The sequence below is a fragment of the Anguilla anguilla genome, chromosome 7 (assembly GCF_013347855.1).
Source record: "Anguilla anguilla isolate fAngAng1 chromosome 7, fAngAng1.pri, whole genome shotgun sequence".
In the NCBI taxonomy this organism is placed as follows: Eukaryota; Metazoa; Chordata; class Actinopteri; order Anguilliformes; family Anguillidae; genus Anguilla; species Anguilla anguilla.
In genome coordinates, this window is record NC_049207.1 from 39,537,896 (window position 1) to 39,556,058 (window position 18,163).

An 18,163-nucleotide genomic window follows, 5' to 3' on the forward strand; every position below is an offset into this window, starting at 1 on the left:
GGTTTGTTAATGTGAGCCGTGCGGTTTCTGAACGGGCTTCGCTTTTAATTTCAGTTACTGTATGCTTTGTGGTGAACGTGCTTCGCCCTGATCTGTCCATAGAAATTTCGAATCGGGAGCTGCGAATCGGGAGCCAACTTCAGCGTCGTTCATCCTCAGTGGTTTGGTGGCGTGTTTGGGTATGGCTGTCTCGTGGTGGAGCATTTGTAGTGTCAGGTCTATCACATGCGTTTGCAAGTGTTTCAATAAATGTGTCGCTGTCTAAAAGTGTTTGGACAAGTTCTCTGGCTCTGTCAGCCATTGCGTACCATTAAAAAATAAGGGCGAAGCACGTTCACCACAAAGCATACAGTAGCTGAAATTAAAAGCGAAGTTCGTGTTGGGGCGACATAGCTCAGGACGTAAGACCGATTGTCTGGTGGGTTGTCGGAAGGTTGCCGGTTCAAACCCCGCCCTGGGCGTGTCGAAGTGTCCTTGAGCAAGACCCTAACCCCTAACTGCTCTGTTGAATGAGAGGCATCAATTGTAAAGCGCTTTGGATAAAAGTGCTATATAAATGCAGTCCATTTACCATATATATCGGTTTTAATGTATATATATCAGAAATGATGTAAATCTATCGTTTTCAATGTATAAATATCAAAAACAATGTATATATATATCGGTTTTGATGTATATATATCAAGAAATTATGTATATATATTACAGTTCAATGCATATATATATATCAGTTTCAATGTATATATATCAAAAATGATGTATATATATATCAGACTTCATTAAATATTTCCTGTTTGGCCCCTCACTGGTGCGTTCAATTGATTCCTTAGTGTGGAAATAAGAGAGCTTTCAATATCTTGTCTTGATTCTAGGCTTTTGATTGCCTTTGTGTTTGTCAGTATGAGGACCAGAGTTGTGATTAATGAAAGAAAAAGAAGTCATTACGAGTCCGAAAACAAAGCAAAACTGTCAGAGACATAGACCAAACATTTGGCTAACCAAAATCAACTGTTTGGAACATCATTAAGAAGAAAGAAAGCACTGGTAAGCTCAGTAAACTCAAAGGGCCTGGTAACCCAAATAAGACTTCAACATTTGATGACTGAACGATTCTTACCACCAGGGGCATCGTAGTGGGGGAAAAAGTGGGACTGACTACCCAATGCCCGAATCGGGGGAGGCCCCTCGGAAAGCCTGGAATGATGCGTGAGAGACATGGATCAAGTGAGGAAGGGGGCTCACAGAGACAGCTTATGTATAGGGCCCAGAATTTTGTGCTACACTCCTGCATACCACAGTGACGAAAAACCTCCAGGCACCTGTCCAACAGATCAGACTCACTCTTCAGGAGGCAGGAGTATATGTGTCAGTGTCTACTGTCTGCAGAAAACTTGACAAACAGAGGCAACACTGCAAGATGCAAACCACTAGTTGGCCACAATAACAGTATGCCTGGGTTAGTTTGCTAAGTACCTAAAAGAGTGCAGAGTTCTGGAAAAAGGTATTGTGGACAGATGAGTCTGCGATTCACTTGTATCAGAGTGATGACGTGGAGAAAGTGTGGAGGCCAAAAGGGACTGCCGAAAATCCAAAGCATATGCCCTTATCTGTGAAATATGGTGACTGGGGTGTTACTGTTTGGGCATCAAGGCCTGGGTCGTACTCATGGAATATCTCCCGCCTTCTCTCAAAAACAACACACTCAGCGAGAATCACCCCTTCAGATCTGGGATTAACAGCAGAGGCAGGTACCTCCCTCATCTCTCTCCTTTGTGACTGGTCTTAGTCTGGTTATAAATTAATTTTGAGACTTAATTTCACAAGAGATTGTACAGTTGATGTTGTATACCAGTCCGTTAAAATTCCTATCTCGTGGGACCTCCATTACATCATAAAGTTGATAATATGTAGTTGAATTATAAAATTTTAATTAATATATTGGATTATTTATAAATTAATTGCAGTTCAGTGTTTAAGTAATCGCTGTTTTGGGGTCGGGCGGCATGGTGGTGTAGTGGGTAGCACTCACAGCAAGAAGGTCGTGGGTTCGAATCTCAGCTTGGGCCATTCTGTGTGGAGTCTGCATGTTGTCCCGTGTCCACGTGGGTTTCTTCTGGGTACTCTGGTTTCCTCCCACAGTCTAAAGACATGCAGGAAGGCTAACTGGAGATGGAAATTACTCATAGGTGTGAGTGAATGGTGTGTGTGCCCTGTGATAGATTGGTGGCCTGTCCAGGGTGTATTCCTGCCTCTCGCCCAATGCATGCTGGGATAGGCTCCAGCTCTCCCTGTGACCCTGCTCAGTATAAGCGGGTATAGATAATGGATGGATGTTTTGGGGTCACTTTCCACTACCCTGTTAGTGGCGCAGCACTCTGAATACTGAACCCAGAATAACTGGAGATGACCCTTTATCACTTAAAAGTATTTAGAGGGATTTCACCCTCTGCACTTAGAAATTCAGATGTCTCTTTTTGACTTTGTTAGATGATCATTCCATCAGCATGAGAGAGGAAACACAATCACGCATATACAAAAATATAAGCTTTAATGAGAAATAATGCTGAAAATTAAGCTGTTTGGTTATAATATTGGATACGGAACCTGGCACAGAATAGCACAATACAACGCTGTACATATAAGGTACATGTATTCACGAACCAGACGTGAATGTATTAGTATTAGTGTTCATATAGGCTCAGCAAAGCTGGTGGGTGCCACTTAACCCAAAACTCACTATGAACTAATACAATTCTAAGCACATATAGTGGAGAGGTGACAGAAAACACCAGAATGGACTGGTATTGCAGCTTACAGATGACATCAGTTACACTCGACTCATAACACAAAAGTCTTTAACCGTACAGTAGGATTACAGCGCGGAAGCTGTCTGGCTACTGGCCTCGTACGGAGACACACATAAGTAGGCTAGCTAACGGCAGGTTAAACATAATTGTGATGTTATTTACTAGTCAGGGTGTGGAGAGGAAAAGAGGAAAGAGGGAGGAAAAGGGGAATCTCTGAAACCTAGTTGAGGCAGCACGCGATAAATTTGAAATTGGAAAATGCAGCGTGGGCCAGGCCAGATTGATCAGCGACATTGCACTCCCACAGTGAAGCCAAAACCAGCACAAACCCGTCAGTACTTCAAGGCGTTGACACACGGTTCAAACTCTCGGAAGTCCAGCCATACAGCAGTCGAGGCTTATTTGGCAGGGACACAGAGGCTATGGTAGTTTTCTAAAAAATCAATGTACGTGAAGACTTGGGTACGGAGGAAATTTTTTTTTAAAGAACCGGCATTGTTGGTCATCAACCAAAATCACCTGGCTGGGTGAATGGGGGCTCTGAGCTGTCATTGGCTGTTTGGAGGGCACACCTTCATATCACGTCCACCTTTCCCATTGGGGGGCAGGTTTCAATAACATTAGTAAATTTTATGTAGTTATTATGTATCATTATTTAGCAGTACAAGATAATTGGTCATAATTTGTCCGCCAACCTTCGTCATGAGTTTTGAAGGTACCAAACGAAGAATCATTTCTTAGTTGTGCAGGCTAGGGAAATGTAATGCCGTAAAATTCTAATAGGCTGCACTCACTTCAAGCTTTTCAAATCAGTTAGGTATTGGAATGGTATTTGCTAATTATGCTTATTATGATCGCTTTTTTCTCCATTTATTGGTGTGAATCGAGTGGCCTTAAAATACCGAGGGTGTTCACTACTCGTCGGTGGTGCTGGAATATTTAGTTATTATCCAGGTGCCGAGCTGGCGCAGTCCGAACCTATCACACAGCAGAAGGTTCACAAGTCACCTACGAAACAGCTACCAAGTTACAACCCTAAGCTTGTCAGTCATTTAAGAGATTACAGGGAGGTAGGGAGGGATGGGGAGAGGTGCAGCCTGAAGAGGTGAGTCTTCAGTCGTCGCTTGAAATGGGTCAGTGTCTCAGCTGTTCTGACCTCCACGGGGAGGTCATTCCACCATCGTGAGGCCAGAACAGACAGGAGACGTGTTCTGGAAGCGCAGGTGCGAAGAGGGGAAGGTGCCAGGCGTCCTGAGGTAGCAGAACGGAGGGATCTGGCTGGTACGTAGGGTTTGAATATCTTGTGGAGGTATGCTGGGGCTGATCCCTTGACTGCCTGGTATGCTAGGACCAATGTTTTAAATTTGATGCGAGCCATAACAGGCAGCCAGTGGAGGGTAGTGAGCAGGGGAGTGACATGGGAGTGTCTGGGGAGGTTGAAGACCAGACGAGCTGCAGCATTCTGATTGAGTTGCAGGGGTCTGATGGCAGATGCCGGTAGTCCAGCCAGAAGAGAGTTGCAGTAGTCCAGGCGGGATAGAACCATTGCTTGGACCAGGAGCTGGGTTGAGTAGGTGGTGAGAAAGGGGCGGATTCTGCGGATGTTGTACAGGAAAAAACTGCATGCCCGGGTTACTGCTGCAATGTTGTTGGAGAGGGACAGCCTGTTGTCCATCACCACTCCGAGATTCTTGGCGCAGGGTGATGATGTCACTACGGTGTCCCCTAGGGAAATGGAAAAGTCGAGGAGGGGAGAGGATAGAGCAGGAATAAAGATTAGCTCCGTCTTTCCCGGGTTGAGCTTGAGGTGGTGATTGTCCATCCAGCTCTGAATGTCCCTCAGGCAAGCGGAGATGCGGGCAGGGACCTGTGTGTCCGATGGGGAGAAGGAGAGAAAGAGTTGCGTGTCGTCGGCATAGGAATGATAGGACAAGCACTCAAAGCATTCAGCAATGCTAATGCCTCATTGTCATCCATGAATCTTTTTTGTCGATCCATTTTGTCTATCGTTTTTTTTATTTTATAATGAGCTAACTAGGCAGCAATAGAGTCCTGTCACAAAAAAACGCGCAATTCCCAAATAGGCTACACAACTTTATTATACCATTCAAAGGCACGAGAACAATGGAATGGGATATACCAAAAAAAATAGAACAATAAAACATAAATAACACACGTTGCGTGGCAGCTGAAATTCACGAACACAAAAGAAATGCCGTTATATGTTAATAGGCTACGCCAAAAATAAATACTTACTCTACGGTGGGTACATTTTACCTGCTGGCGCTTGTAGGTATAAATGCCTCAAACTTTTTTCTGTTATTATCTAGAACTTTCTAACATTAGGAGGTGTTTAATAACTCAATTTTAGGAAAAGTCAAGAACTGGGAGACATGAATTTTTTATTGAGACAGAGTTACATACACTTGAAAAACAGAAACGGGTAAATTTTCCCCCGTGGCAGTTTTAGTGTTAAATGGCAGGCTATTATTAAAGTTATCTTTAGGTTGCAATAAATTTCATTATACATGTGATTTAGAAAGTGCTTGTGAGGAATGGGTTTCAGTTTGTCAGATTTGGCTAACATTTCCATGTTTTTTCCTCTGACAATACACACAGGCTGTAGGCAAAGAGATTTAAAAAAAAAATATTTTTAATTGGGCGAAATATCCCTTTGCATAGGCTACTTGGTTCTAAGGCACATGACTAAAAGGAATTCATTAAAGACATGGGTACTCAATGAACCTCATCCTTTGAAATGAATTATTTTAATATAAATAATTGTATACTGTTTAATCAGTGCCTTTAAATTGTAGGTAAAACATGTTACATTTTAATAACATTGGATTTATTTTGTTTCTCTAGGAATGTTTTGTGGGAAAGAAAATTATTGTGGATGAAAAATGGTTGAATGAACTTTGGACGGACTTGAGTATTTGATTGACATCTGAAACTACTGGAATACTTCGCAGCACAGAATAGGAAGCCGACATGTTCCCCAGTCATGGAGCAAAATACTTGGAGAATGGAAAATACATGGGCTAATTCTCTGTCATCAGCAGAGGAAAATAATTCAGAGAAGTGTCTATAGAATAGAAGAAGCAGCAGATATATGAGAGAATGGATCTACAAAAGCTGTTGAGACAGGAGCTTACTGAACTTCAAAAATTGTATAAGGATGGCAAGGAGCGAAATGACAATCCTGTCAAAATTATAGAGAACAAGATCCGCATCGCTTTGAATGTACCACAGGAATACTGGTTTCCTGCTAGTCATTCTCTAAAGGGTCTCATAGAGAACATCAGTGGACAGTTAGACACACTACAGAATCTCTCGCTCTCAGTCAAAATGATTTCAGATGAAGATGTTTTAAGGAATGCATCGGGAGGTCTAGCTTTAGAAGGGGTTTACAAAACCAGCAATCCACAGGACTTGCTGGCAAAAAGAGAGCAGCTCATTGAGGTTCCAGATTCCTTTTCAATTACTGGTCCGCAACAAAGTGCCATTTATGGGCAGAAAGAGTTTTCATCCCAAAAGTCCCGAACTGTTTATCATGAAGTCATGGAGAAACTGGGCTTAAGCTTCAGCGACTTGGTAAAGGCAGGATCCCAGGGCATTGGCTTTGGAAGCACAGAAGAGGAAATCAAATTAAGCGAGAGAGGAAAACAGTGCTCATTCAAATGAAGAGACATACATCTGCAACACAAAGTACAGCTACATCCCACTAGCTTCCAGCATTATTGAGAAAAATCAAGTCAAACTTTCCTCTGGAGCAGTACATGCACTTAAAGACATTGAAGCAGACATTATGCATAGTAAAGACCGTGAAACAGTAACTTCTAGAATTGCCAAATTCTATGATAGATTTGGTTCACATGTGAACCAGGGCCCTATACACTTTGGAGGGATTTTCTGGTGGATAGGTTCTGCTGTAGTTTTCAGTAGCGATGATCTGTCAGATATTAAGTGGGTGACATCAGAGGCTCTGAATTATTCTGTCAGTGCTGGATATTATGGAATTCCTCAAAAATCTTCGACCAGAGGAATAGCATCCTCTCCACATCTGAAAGGGTCTTCCACTAGAACATCCGATGAAGCCTTGATGAATCAAGTTGAACTTTCAATCAGTAAAACTGGTGGTCCTGCTGAGGTTGATGATCACTTGCAGTGGAAGTCCCATCTTGTGACTAATAACAGAACCTGGAGTGTTATTGATAGAGGAACAACCCTGATTCCTGTGTGGAAAATACTCATAGCTGCTCATAAAGATGACTTCAAAGACATTTTGAATTTAAGCAAAATATTAATGGAAGCATACACAGATATCACAGAGGTAAATGTACAAAAGGTATTGGAAGATACTACTGAGGCAGAAATAGCAAAAGGTCTGATTCAGTCAGTAGTGCATTGGTCTGCTTCAGAATGTTTATCTCACTTGACAGAACTACAGAAATTAAAATGCAGGCTTCTTGAGAAAACAGGATCCCACAACATCTGGATTCATATTTGTCTCTCTAATGAGATGCTTCAAAATTATCTGTTGGATGTGGCTGCAGTAAACAGCTATTCCATAGATGTAAGAACATTGATGTGCTCTCTTTTGGAACCTCATGCATTCTCAGTTAAGAAATTTCCAAACAGAAAGAAAATCTTGGCATGGATCGATCAAACTCAAAAAGATGCAAACAGAGTCATTTCTGCTGCCACCAGGCCTCAGGCCAACCTGTTACAAACAGAATTGACAACATCCATAGATGAAGACAGAAAGGTATCATCAAAAGTAGAAGGAGAAGGACTGCAGCTCATAAAAGCACACTCGCAGGGCAAACGTTCATTAATTGAATACAGCCTTGGTGGTTGGAAATATCTAGGGAGTGCACTTAAAGCTATAGTCATGGGGACGCAGATGAATGACAGAAGAGCAGAGCCAAAGGATACAGTCTACAAGAAGGATAATTCACTACTGAAGCAAGTGCCATCCTTATCTCAGATTCAGATAACAGATGAGGAAAATACACCCGAAAATGACACTGCATGTAAAAAAAGAGACAGCCTCATGAATTTGCTTCAAAAGCTTGGTCTGACTGACTCTTACCCCAAAAAGATGTCACAAGCAAATGTTCTTCTCATTGACACTTTATCGCTAAGTGTAAATCAACCCAGTTCAGAGAAAGAGCTGATCTCCCACTACCTCTACAAGCTCACGATGTTGGACTACAGAGCCAGGTACATGTTTATAAAGCATGACACAAGTAGCATGGATTTAGAGGATGCTGGAGCCACTGTTGACAATGATGATTTTTTTGATTTTAGTGACAACATTTTCCTGGATGTGAGCTGCACAGAGACACAGATTCATCCAATGGATGTTCACATGGCAGTTTTCCATTGTGCCAATGACTTCTTGCGACAGTACATTGTCAAAAAGCTCTCTACTTGCCAATTTGCAATTCCCTTCCTAGTACCTGACCCCTGTACAGAGGAGGTTGAATTCCCCTTCTGGGTCCTGCAATACATCAGTAAATCATGGCAAAGTAACACAAATTCTACAGCTGACAGTCCTGGAAAGTACAAGAGCAGAAAAATGTCCTGCACACCAGTCCCAGTTGTTTCCTTTATTAGACTAGGTGAGTCCAATTCCAACTCCAAGTCCCAAATAATGAATGGTGTCATTAGCAAACAGAAGCACAGTGTATTTTTTCACCGCCATTGCAAGGGAAGCACCAAAGACAGCTTGCTCATGAATGGAGTTGTGGAGATTGCATGGTACTGTCCAGGAGGGAAGGAAGATGACATATTCGATGACTGTGTGGCCTTTCTGAACCTTCATGGTGATGCAGCAAAGCATCAAAAACAGCTTGAGTTTCTTCAGGCAGTAAGTACTGTCAATGTGCTTCTACTTTCAGAGCATCCTTTGGATGAAGCCGAAAAAGCGATTTCCCAGAAACTCTCTAAGTCTCCAGTCCCCTTGATATGCATGTTCTCAGGCAAAGAACTCATTCAGCGGTCAAACAATCCTACCAGAGTTAGGCTAGCTGCAAAGAACAGGAATCATGCTGAATTTACAGAAGAACTGATTTTAAGTATCAGACAGTGCATTGGTGAAAATAAACAGACAACAAACATTGACATGTGCCGTCAAGTTGCAATTCAACAACAGTTCAAAGTGAATGAAGTTCACAAAACATATCAAGAAGGTTATGAACAGGCTCAGACATTAATTAATCTTTTGAAGGAGGAAAGCTCTTCGGCTCTGAAGGAGAAGGTTTTTCCCCTTCAGGGTGAATTGTGGCATGAATGGTGTAGAAAAAACAAAGAGCAGTATCGCTTGCAGTGCAAAGAAAAGGAAAGCATTGAACAGCAGCTGAGTGAAATCTCAGCTAAAATGGAAGCAATCAGAGAGAGTCAGCTATTTAAGGCCTCACCTCTTAATGACTTTGTAAGATCATTCATAGAGTGCTTAAGTAAACCTAATAGTTCCCAAGACACAAAACTCTACACATTGCAGTGGCTCACAATCTTCCTGGATGATCTTACCACTGATGTACTTGCAGAGCTTGAAGTGGACTATCAATCAACCTGGAGAAAAATGAGAGAAGTACCAAAGGACAAGGAAAAAACATCTCATGTCAATCAAATGCAATCAAAACTCAACAACATATCTGACAAAATGGCTGCAACAACCATTAGCCTCCAGCATCTTATGAGAGAGGTTGGTCAACTGTATGAAGCCAGTCAAACAACACCAAAAGCACCAGGACCAACAAAACAATTCTCCACTATTCTGCCTAAAATTGGGGCAGATATGCTGGTTTATGGGTGTCCACTTGAACTAATGGATGGAGATGCTGCCCATGTGCCTTTAACATGGATTGAAGCTGTTATGGATGAACTTGTTAAAACTCTTGGAGACAGAAAGTTATTTGTTCTGTCCATTCTAGGGCTTCAAAGCTCTGGGAAATCCACACTGCTGAACACCATGTTTGGTGTTCAGTTTTCTGTGAGCGTAGGAAGGTGCACCCGTGGAGCCTTCATGCAGCTCATACCGGTGGACTCCAGCATCAGAAATAAACTTGGATATGACTTTGTCCTCATTGTGGACACAGAGGGACTCCGATCACCAGAACTCAGTACAAAGCTATCAGTGAACCATGACAATGAGCTTGCCACTTTCATTATTGCAATTGGTGACATAACTGTAATAAACATTATGGGGGAAAACCCAGCAGAGATGCAAGACATCCTTCAGATTTGCATGCAGGCTTTTTTGCGAATGAAACAGGTCAAAATTTCACCAAGTTGCATTTTTGTACATCAGAATGTTGCTGATGCATCGGCTGGAGAAAAGGCTATGGAAGGGAGAAGACGTCTCCTGCAGAAACTTGATAAAATGGCTACCATAGCAGCAAAGGAAGAGAGCATTGATAGCATTAATGAATTCAGTGATGTAATACAGTTTGACATTGAATCCCAAGTGTTCTACTTCAAGAATCTTCTGGAGGGGGATCCTCCCATGGCCCCACCAAACCCTTCCTACAGCCAGAATGTGCAAGAACTGAAGACCAAACTGCTAACAATTGCAGAGTGGAAACCAGTGCATAAATGTTCCTCATTTTCAGAATTCAGATTACGGGTTGGTGACGTTTGGAGAGCACTTTTACAGGAGAACTTTGTTTTTAGTTTTAGAAACACAGTTGAAATTATGGTGTACACTTCTCTAGAAGAAAAGTATTCAGCATGGTCATGGGAGCTGAGAAAATATGCTCTGGAGATGCAGAGCAAACTCTGCAACCAAATTGGCAGCAACTTGATTCAGGATGTGAATGTACTAGAACTGATGAAGCATTTTGACAATCAAGTCTATAATCAACTGCAACAGGACATAGAAAAGTATTTCAAAGAAGACAAATATAGAGAAACTCTTATAACATGGAGGGTGAACATTGACAAACGTTTCAGGAACCTAAGAACTGAACTCATTGATGGGACAGTAAAGAAATGCAAAGAACTAATTACCTCCAAGAATACTAGATCAGAACTAGACAAGAGGAAAACGGAATACACTGCTGAGTTGACCAAGCAGAGCAAAGCCCTGGCATCCAATCTAAAAGCACAGCGCCTTGATGACAAACAAGTAACAAAAGAATTTGACAAACTCTGGGAGAATTGGACAGCTAAAGTGGTCAAAACACACATCCCCAATGAGTGTGTGAATGTAAAGGCTACAGTGGAGGCAATCCTCCAAAAATTCTTTGAAAATCAGCCAAATGTCTTTCAGAAAATAAAAGGTGCAACAGGAAAATTTGAGTTTGACAAGAAAAAACATGTTTCTGAAAGTTTTATTCGGAAGATGATATCATGGGGAAAGCCTTTCTCTCAAGAAGTTGAACAACTTAAACAAGAAGTGACTCATTCTGTCGAAGCGTATGTCACTGCAAAAGAAACCAGCAAGGAGGATTTTGATCTTTGCTTCATTTATGAGATACTAAAAAAAATTGAGACGACCATTGCTCAATTTGAGTGCTCCACAGGCAATCTTAAGTTCACAAAAGGATTCAAGGCAGACTTGTCTATTCATCTTTGCCTGAAATATGTTTCAAGGTTTCAGAGAATGCAGGAAACCTTTAAGACATCAAACCATCCACTGACATATCTGGAAAGCCAAAGAGACAAGTATCTCCAAGCATTCAGAAACTATTGCAAAGGAGCAAATTCTGTAACAATGTGTGTTGATTTTCTCTGTAAACACATCAAGCCAGAATTTCTGACTGCAGTGAATGAGAAAACCAGTCAGCACATTGCAGGTGAAATGAAATCCAACAATCCAGCTTTTAACAGCAACAGGTCAAACCTTGAGAATCACATAATGAAACATCTGGCAACTGTGGAGGACTTCAGCTCATTTGCTGAATACATTGACTTCCCAAAGAGATATTTTGAAAGATTTATTCAAGAAGAGATGGATAAGTTTTGCAATGATAATGGAAAACTGCATATGATGCATGAGGAAAATCTTGGAACCCTCAAAAAACTGATTTTATCAGCAAGCACAGAAGCAACCAGAGAAGTAGAAGATAAGAAAGGAAATGCATCCATGTGGCTTGACTGCTTCTGTAAAACATTGGGGGGGGACATGGTAATAAACAGAAATGAATTGCATACCATTGAAAATGAAGACATTGAAGACTGGCAGTTTTTCAAAGATGTGATGGGCAAGTCTCTCGATGAAATTCTGAAGGATGAAAAAGCAATTGACATGGAAACTTTGAGAAAGAAACCAACTGAATACCTCTTCAACCAGCTGCAGGGGTGCTGGGCACAGTGTCCTTTCTGCAAAGCCATCTGCACAAACACCATCCCCAACCATGATGGAGAACACAGTGTAACGTTCCATCGCTGTGATGCACTTGCTGGCTGGCACTACAGGGGCACAGATCATTTTACAATCAATTTCTGCACCACAGCAGTCAGCAGTGATCAAAGATTCTTTCCTCGTTATAATGATGAGATTATCCCCTACAAGACATACAGAAATGGTGGAGACCCTTACAATAAATGGAACATTACTCCAGATGGCAGTGTGCAGCGATACTGGAAATGGTTCATCTGTCAATTTCAGGAACAATTGGAGAATAAATATAAATATAAATTTGTGGGTGCTGGTGCAATCCCAAATGAATGGAAAACATTCACAAAAGAATCTGCTAGAATAATTGAGGATGAGCACACATGCACCCAGCTTGCATAACGTCATTTAGTCTGCCATTGAAATTGAACTACATGTTATGCAGTGGAGTTACTTAAGTTAATGTTTTTATATACACTGCAGAACAATCTGCTAATCTAACTGTTTTACTGGAGGTGAAAGGAGTATGAAAAGTCCTGCTAAAATGAGGTCCTGAACATTTTGACTGTTTTTGTGCATACAATTAGATAAATCTGAGAGAAAAAACAAAAACTTTATTTTGAACATAATATAACACTTCTTCCTTCACATTTTAATTGAACTAAATTTTTACAAAATCACTAATACCACAGAAAGAACAGTAATCAGACAGCTAGGCTAGCATAGCAGCAGATGCAAAAAACAAGGAAAGCGACAGTTTGCAGGACAAAAAAGGTCAGCCAGGGAGAGACTTTCTGAAGGAGGGACTAAAAACAAAAATTGAGGACATTCATCAACAAAAAAGAGAGCAGAGATTGAATAGGGTGGAGAAGCTTCTGTGGTTGGGACGAGTGCAAACCAATCACCCGGATGGCAGGAAGTGCAAGTCGCCTGTTGTCCTGTTGGCTGCAGTGTAGGACTTTGAACCTGACCCTGGCAGAAACCACAGGCAACCACAGAAAGCACACAACAGAACCACAGAAAAGAGATTTGACTATTTTGATATCAGAATGACTCAGAAATGTTGCAGGGAAATGAGGCTGCCCTCAGTCTCTGAAAATGCCTTTCACTCCCTCAAAGGACAAGCAAAATGTGAGAGAGCAGAACACAGCGGTCTGACTATTGAGCCTTGCAAAACAGACCAAGCCTCACTGCCACTACAGAGGACAGAGCCCCACACACTGACACCCCTCACCCAAACCCACAGGTCCACACCAAGGTGGGTCAGATGAGGAAGGGGAGCTAGTGGGGCTAAGACAACAAGGGCAAATTAGGCAGAAATCAGACCTGATCCCCAAAAAACAACTGGGGGGGTTTCTCTCCCAAGTGGTTATTGCTGCTTGCTTTCCATACATCATCATATCATCTTGCTGCAGAACATTAATCAGCTATGATCATTAAAAAAAAAAGTGATCACAAGAAAAAATGATTCATTCAGGAGAAAGTAATACTTTTGAAACATGGAACATCTTCAATGTTCATTGTGCATGTATATGTTAATTATTTTTTTAAATCTCCATTTGAGGAAAATTTTTTTTTTTTTTAACATTTAATGAACAAAGTGTAATTTTCTTTTCAATATATATCAAAGTGTGATTTTCTTATAGATTTGTGGAGTTTTCTATATTAATGAATGCAATTGTATATTAATTAGAACCTGTTCTACATTATGACATAACCATATATAACCAGCAAACATGCAAAGGAACCTCCCTATCAAAGACATTAGGGATGAATAAATGCTTGCAAAGATGAACAAGATTGAGACGGTCCGGGTAGGGGGGACCCAAACGCAGAGGGAAAAAAACACAAACTCAAAAGGGAAAATTAACAAAGACTTTACTAACACAAGGTGAACAAACAAGGAACAGACAAGGCCACAATGGGCTAAAACACAAACTCAAAAAATAATCTAATGAAACAGAAAACAGGAACTCAAAAACACAGACAGGGCAGAACACGGGAAGGCAGAGCACAAGGGAAGGACAAAAACACAAGTCAGGAACAAAATACAGGCAGGTGAAACACAAACTCAAAAAATAATCTAATGAAACAGAAAACAACAAGAACTCAAAAACACAGGCGGGGCAGAACACGGGAAGGCAGAGCACAAGGGAACAAGCAGGTACATACAGTCGGGAAACAAACACAAGCAGGCAGGTACATGTATGTCAGGTAACAAACACAAGGCAGAACACACGCAAGGAACCAGCACCCGAGTCAAGGGAACAGAGAACTTAAATAGACAAGGGGTAACAAGACACAGGTGAACTCAAAAAACAATCAAACCAGAAGGAGGGGATAACAAGACACAGGTGGGAACAGAGATGGCATAACGAGACAATGAAACAATCATACAATTAACAGGGGGGGAGCAGGACACAAAACAGAAGTGCCGCCATCTGGCGGCCCAACAGGGGAAACACAGACAGGAAAACAGGACCATGACAGTACCCCCCCCCCAAGGGACGGCTCCTGACGTCCCAGGAGGCCGACCCGGGGAGGGAGTCAACAGAGGGTGGGGGCTAGAGACAGGACAAGACAAGAACAGGGACAGAACACGGGAACAGGACTCAGACAGGAATAGGGACTGGACACAGAGCAGGAACAGGACTGGGGCAGGAACAAGACTGGACAGGACAGGGACAAGACAACAACAAGACTCGGGGCTGGACTGGGCAGGACAGGAACAAGACAACAAGACTCGGGGCTGGACTGGGCAGGACAGGAACAAGACAAGAACAAGACTCGGGGCTGGAGGGGAACTCGGGGCTGGACGGGAACTCGGGGCTGGAAACAGGACTTCAGGGCAGAAACAGGACTGGACAGGAACAGGACGGGACTCAGGACCGGAACGGGACGCAGGACTCGGGACTGGACTCGGACGGGGGGAACAGGACTCGGGGACTGGACTCGGACGGGGGGAACAGGACTCGGGACTGGACTCGGACGGGGGGAACAGGACTCGGGACTGGACTCGGACGGGGGAACAGGACTCGGGACTGGACTCGGACGGGGGAACAGGACTCGGGACTGGACTCGGACGGGGGAACAGGAGGACGGGGGAAAACAGAACACAGGAAAACTTGGGACAAAACTCAGGAACTAGGAAAACAGGGCGACACGGGGAGACTCAGGGCTGGGCAGGACCCGGGCGACACGGGGAGACTCAGGGCTGGCCCGCACTCGGGCGACACGGGGGAAACTCAGGGCCCGCGCATCGGGCGACTCGGGGGAAAACTCAGGGCCCGCGCATCGGGCGACTCGGGGGAAAACTCAGGGCCCGCGCATCGGGCGACTCGGGGGAAACTCAGGAAACCAGGGGGGACTTGGACAGGGGCAAGGCAGACATACAGGACTGGACTGGGGCGAGGTGGACACAGGACAGCAACGAGACGGGCACGACAACACTGGACTGGGTTGGACAAGACTGAGGGGGAAACAGACTGCCAGATACTGGCACAATAGGGAGACCTAAAAAGACAGACACAGGGACAAGCAGGCGGGGAGGCACACGGCGACACCGATGGACACACAAAGGGACAGGCAGACAGGGAAGGCGAGGGGGGAACCCAACAACTGACATAGGGACTGACACACAGGCAAACAAGACAAAACACACGCGGACTGGCACACAGACAGACAGGCAGACAGGCGGGCAAACACGTTGGCCGATGGGCTGACGGCCTGGGGGGCAGACAAACAGGCCAACAAACTGGCTGACACACATACGGGTAGACTAACAGACAAACAGGCGGGCAGACAATTAGACAGGGGGGCCGGGGAACACACGGACACACGGTTGGGAGGACAGACACCAAAGGGAGAATGGACACCAGGGGGAGCGACGAGACCGGGGGAGGGACGACCACTGGGGGGAGCACGGACACCGGGGGAGTGACGACCACTCGGGGGAGCGACGACACCAGGGGAAGGACGAACCCTGGAGGACAGGGGAACACTAGAGGGAAAACGGACACTGGGGGGCGTGAGAACACTAGGGGAAGCACGAACGCCAGGGGGAGCACGAACGCCAGGGGGAGCACGAACGCCAGGGGGAGCACGAACGCCAGGGGGCAAGGTGTGGACACTAGGGGGAGCGAGAACACTAGGGAAAGAACGGACACTGGGGGGCGCGAGAACACTAGGGGGAGCACGAACGCCAGGGGGAGCACGAACGCCAGGGGGCAAGGTGTGGACACTAGGGAGAGCAAGAACACTAGGGGAAGAACGAACACTGGGGGGCGCGAGAACACTAGGGGGAGCACGAACGCTAGGGGGAGAACGAACGCCAGGGGGAGCACAAACGCCAGGGGGAGCACAAACGCCAGGGGGAGCACAAACGCCAGGGGGAGCACAAACGCCAGGGGGAGCACAAACGCCAGGGGGAGCACAAACGCCAGGGGGAGCACAAACGCCAGGGGGAGCACGAACGCCAGGGGGAGCACGAACGCCAGGGGGAGCACGAACGCCAGGGGGAGCACGAACGCTAGGGGGCAAGGCAGGTGGCTTAGCCTGCGGGGCGGCCAGAGCAGTCTGCAGCGGCCCCTGCGGGACAACAGAAGGGACCGTTGTCCTCTCCGGGGCTCTGGACGGCTCTGGAAGCCTCTCCGGAGCAAAAAACACCTCTGCTGGGTCCCACACTGGCTGGTTCCTTCTGAGACGGTCCGGGTAGGGGGGACCCAAACGCAGAGGGAAAAAAACACAAACTCAAAAGGGAAAATTAACAAAGACTTTACTAACACAAGGTGAACAAACAAGGAACAGACAAGGCCACAATGGGCTAAAACACAAACTCAAAAAATAATCTAATGAAACAGAAAACAGGAACTCAAAAACACAGACAGGGCAGAACACGGGAAGGCAGAGCACAAGGGAAGGACAAAAACACAAGTCAGGAACAAAATACAGGCAGGTGAAACACAAACTCAAAAAATAATCTAATGAAACAGAAAACAACAAGAACTCAAAAACACAGGCGGGGCAGAACACGGGAAGGCAGAGCACAAGGGAACAAGCAGGTACATACAGTCGGGAAACAAACACAAGCAGGCAGGTACATGTATGTCAGGTAACAAACACAAGGCAGAACACACGCAAGGAACCAGCACCCGAGTCAAGGGAACAGAGAACTTAAATAGACAAGGGGTAACAAGACACAGGTGAACTCAAAAAACAATCAAACCAGAAGGAGGGGATAACAAGACACAGGTGGGAACAGAGATGGCATAACGAGACAATGAAACAATCATACAATTAACAGGGGGGGAGCAGGACACAAAACAGAAGTGCCGCCATCTGGCGGCCCAACAGGGGAAACACAGACAGGAAAACAGGACCATGACAAAGATTCATAGATGATTGGGAGTAGAAATGACGAAAATGTCTTATGTTTTACTTTTTATTATTTTTAAGTATTCAGTAGTTTGACTTGTATTATCCATAAGGGTTTTGTGTAATTTTAGATGCCTTTAGATGCCTGTCAGTGTTCATAGAAAATGTCTTATGAATTACAATTAAATTTAATGATATTCCAACTCCCTGTGTCTCATGCCATGAAATCTGCAATACGCTACATGGGTAACAATAAAAAGGCAGGGCTTCCTCCTCCACAGTAAAAGCAGAACTTATTCAAAATCATCAGTCTCAATATATACAGTACGTAGTTAATTCTAAGACTGTCAATATAGATTTAGTTTTAAGATCAAATAGTAACCTGGTAACTTCCAATACACAACATGAGCACATGTGCTCATATTTGTTTAATCACATACACACCTTCATTGTGATTAATCATTGCTAATTTGAGAAGTTGAAGGGGGTATTTTTGAGATGATATTACAATGGATATTCAATATTGTAGTATTTAACACTAGTTCCAATAATTGATTTCTTATGTTTGTAGGTTCTGCTACACAGTGTTGCTCTTACCTCAGCCATGTATAAGTATTTGCTTTTTTTTCCAGAAACA

General features: G+C 44.0%; 2 protein-coding genes across 2 annotated transcripts in view; both read left to right on the plus strand.

Moving 5' to 3' along the window:
* LOC118231197 (interferon-induced very large GTPase 1-like) overlaps nucleotides 1-12,623 on the plus strand; it is a 25,603-nt gene extending 12,980 nt beyond the window's left edge. The window contains exon 2 of the mRNA XM_035424806.1: nucleotides 12,526-12,623. The gene's annotated coding sequence lies outside the window, so the exon portion shown is untranslated. The remainder of the gene's footprint in view (nucleotides 1-12,525) is intronic.
* LOC118232559 (interferon-induced very large GTPase 1-like) overlaps nucleotides 7,697-18,163 on the plus strand; it is a 21,493-nt gene continuing 11,026 nt past the window's right edge. The window contains exon 1 of the mRNA XM_035427624.1: nucleotides 7,697-11,231. Coding sequence (XP_035283515.1) covers nucleotides 7,702-11,231 — 3,530 coding nt within the window. The 5' untranslated portion in view covers nucleotides 7,697-7,701. The remainder of the gene's footprint in view (nucleotides 11,232-18,163) is intronic.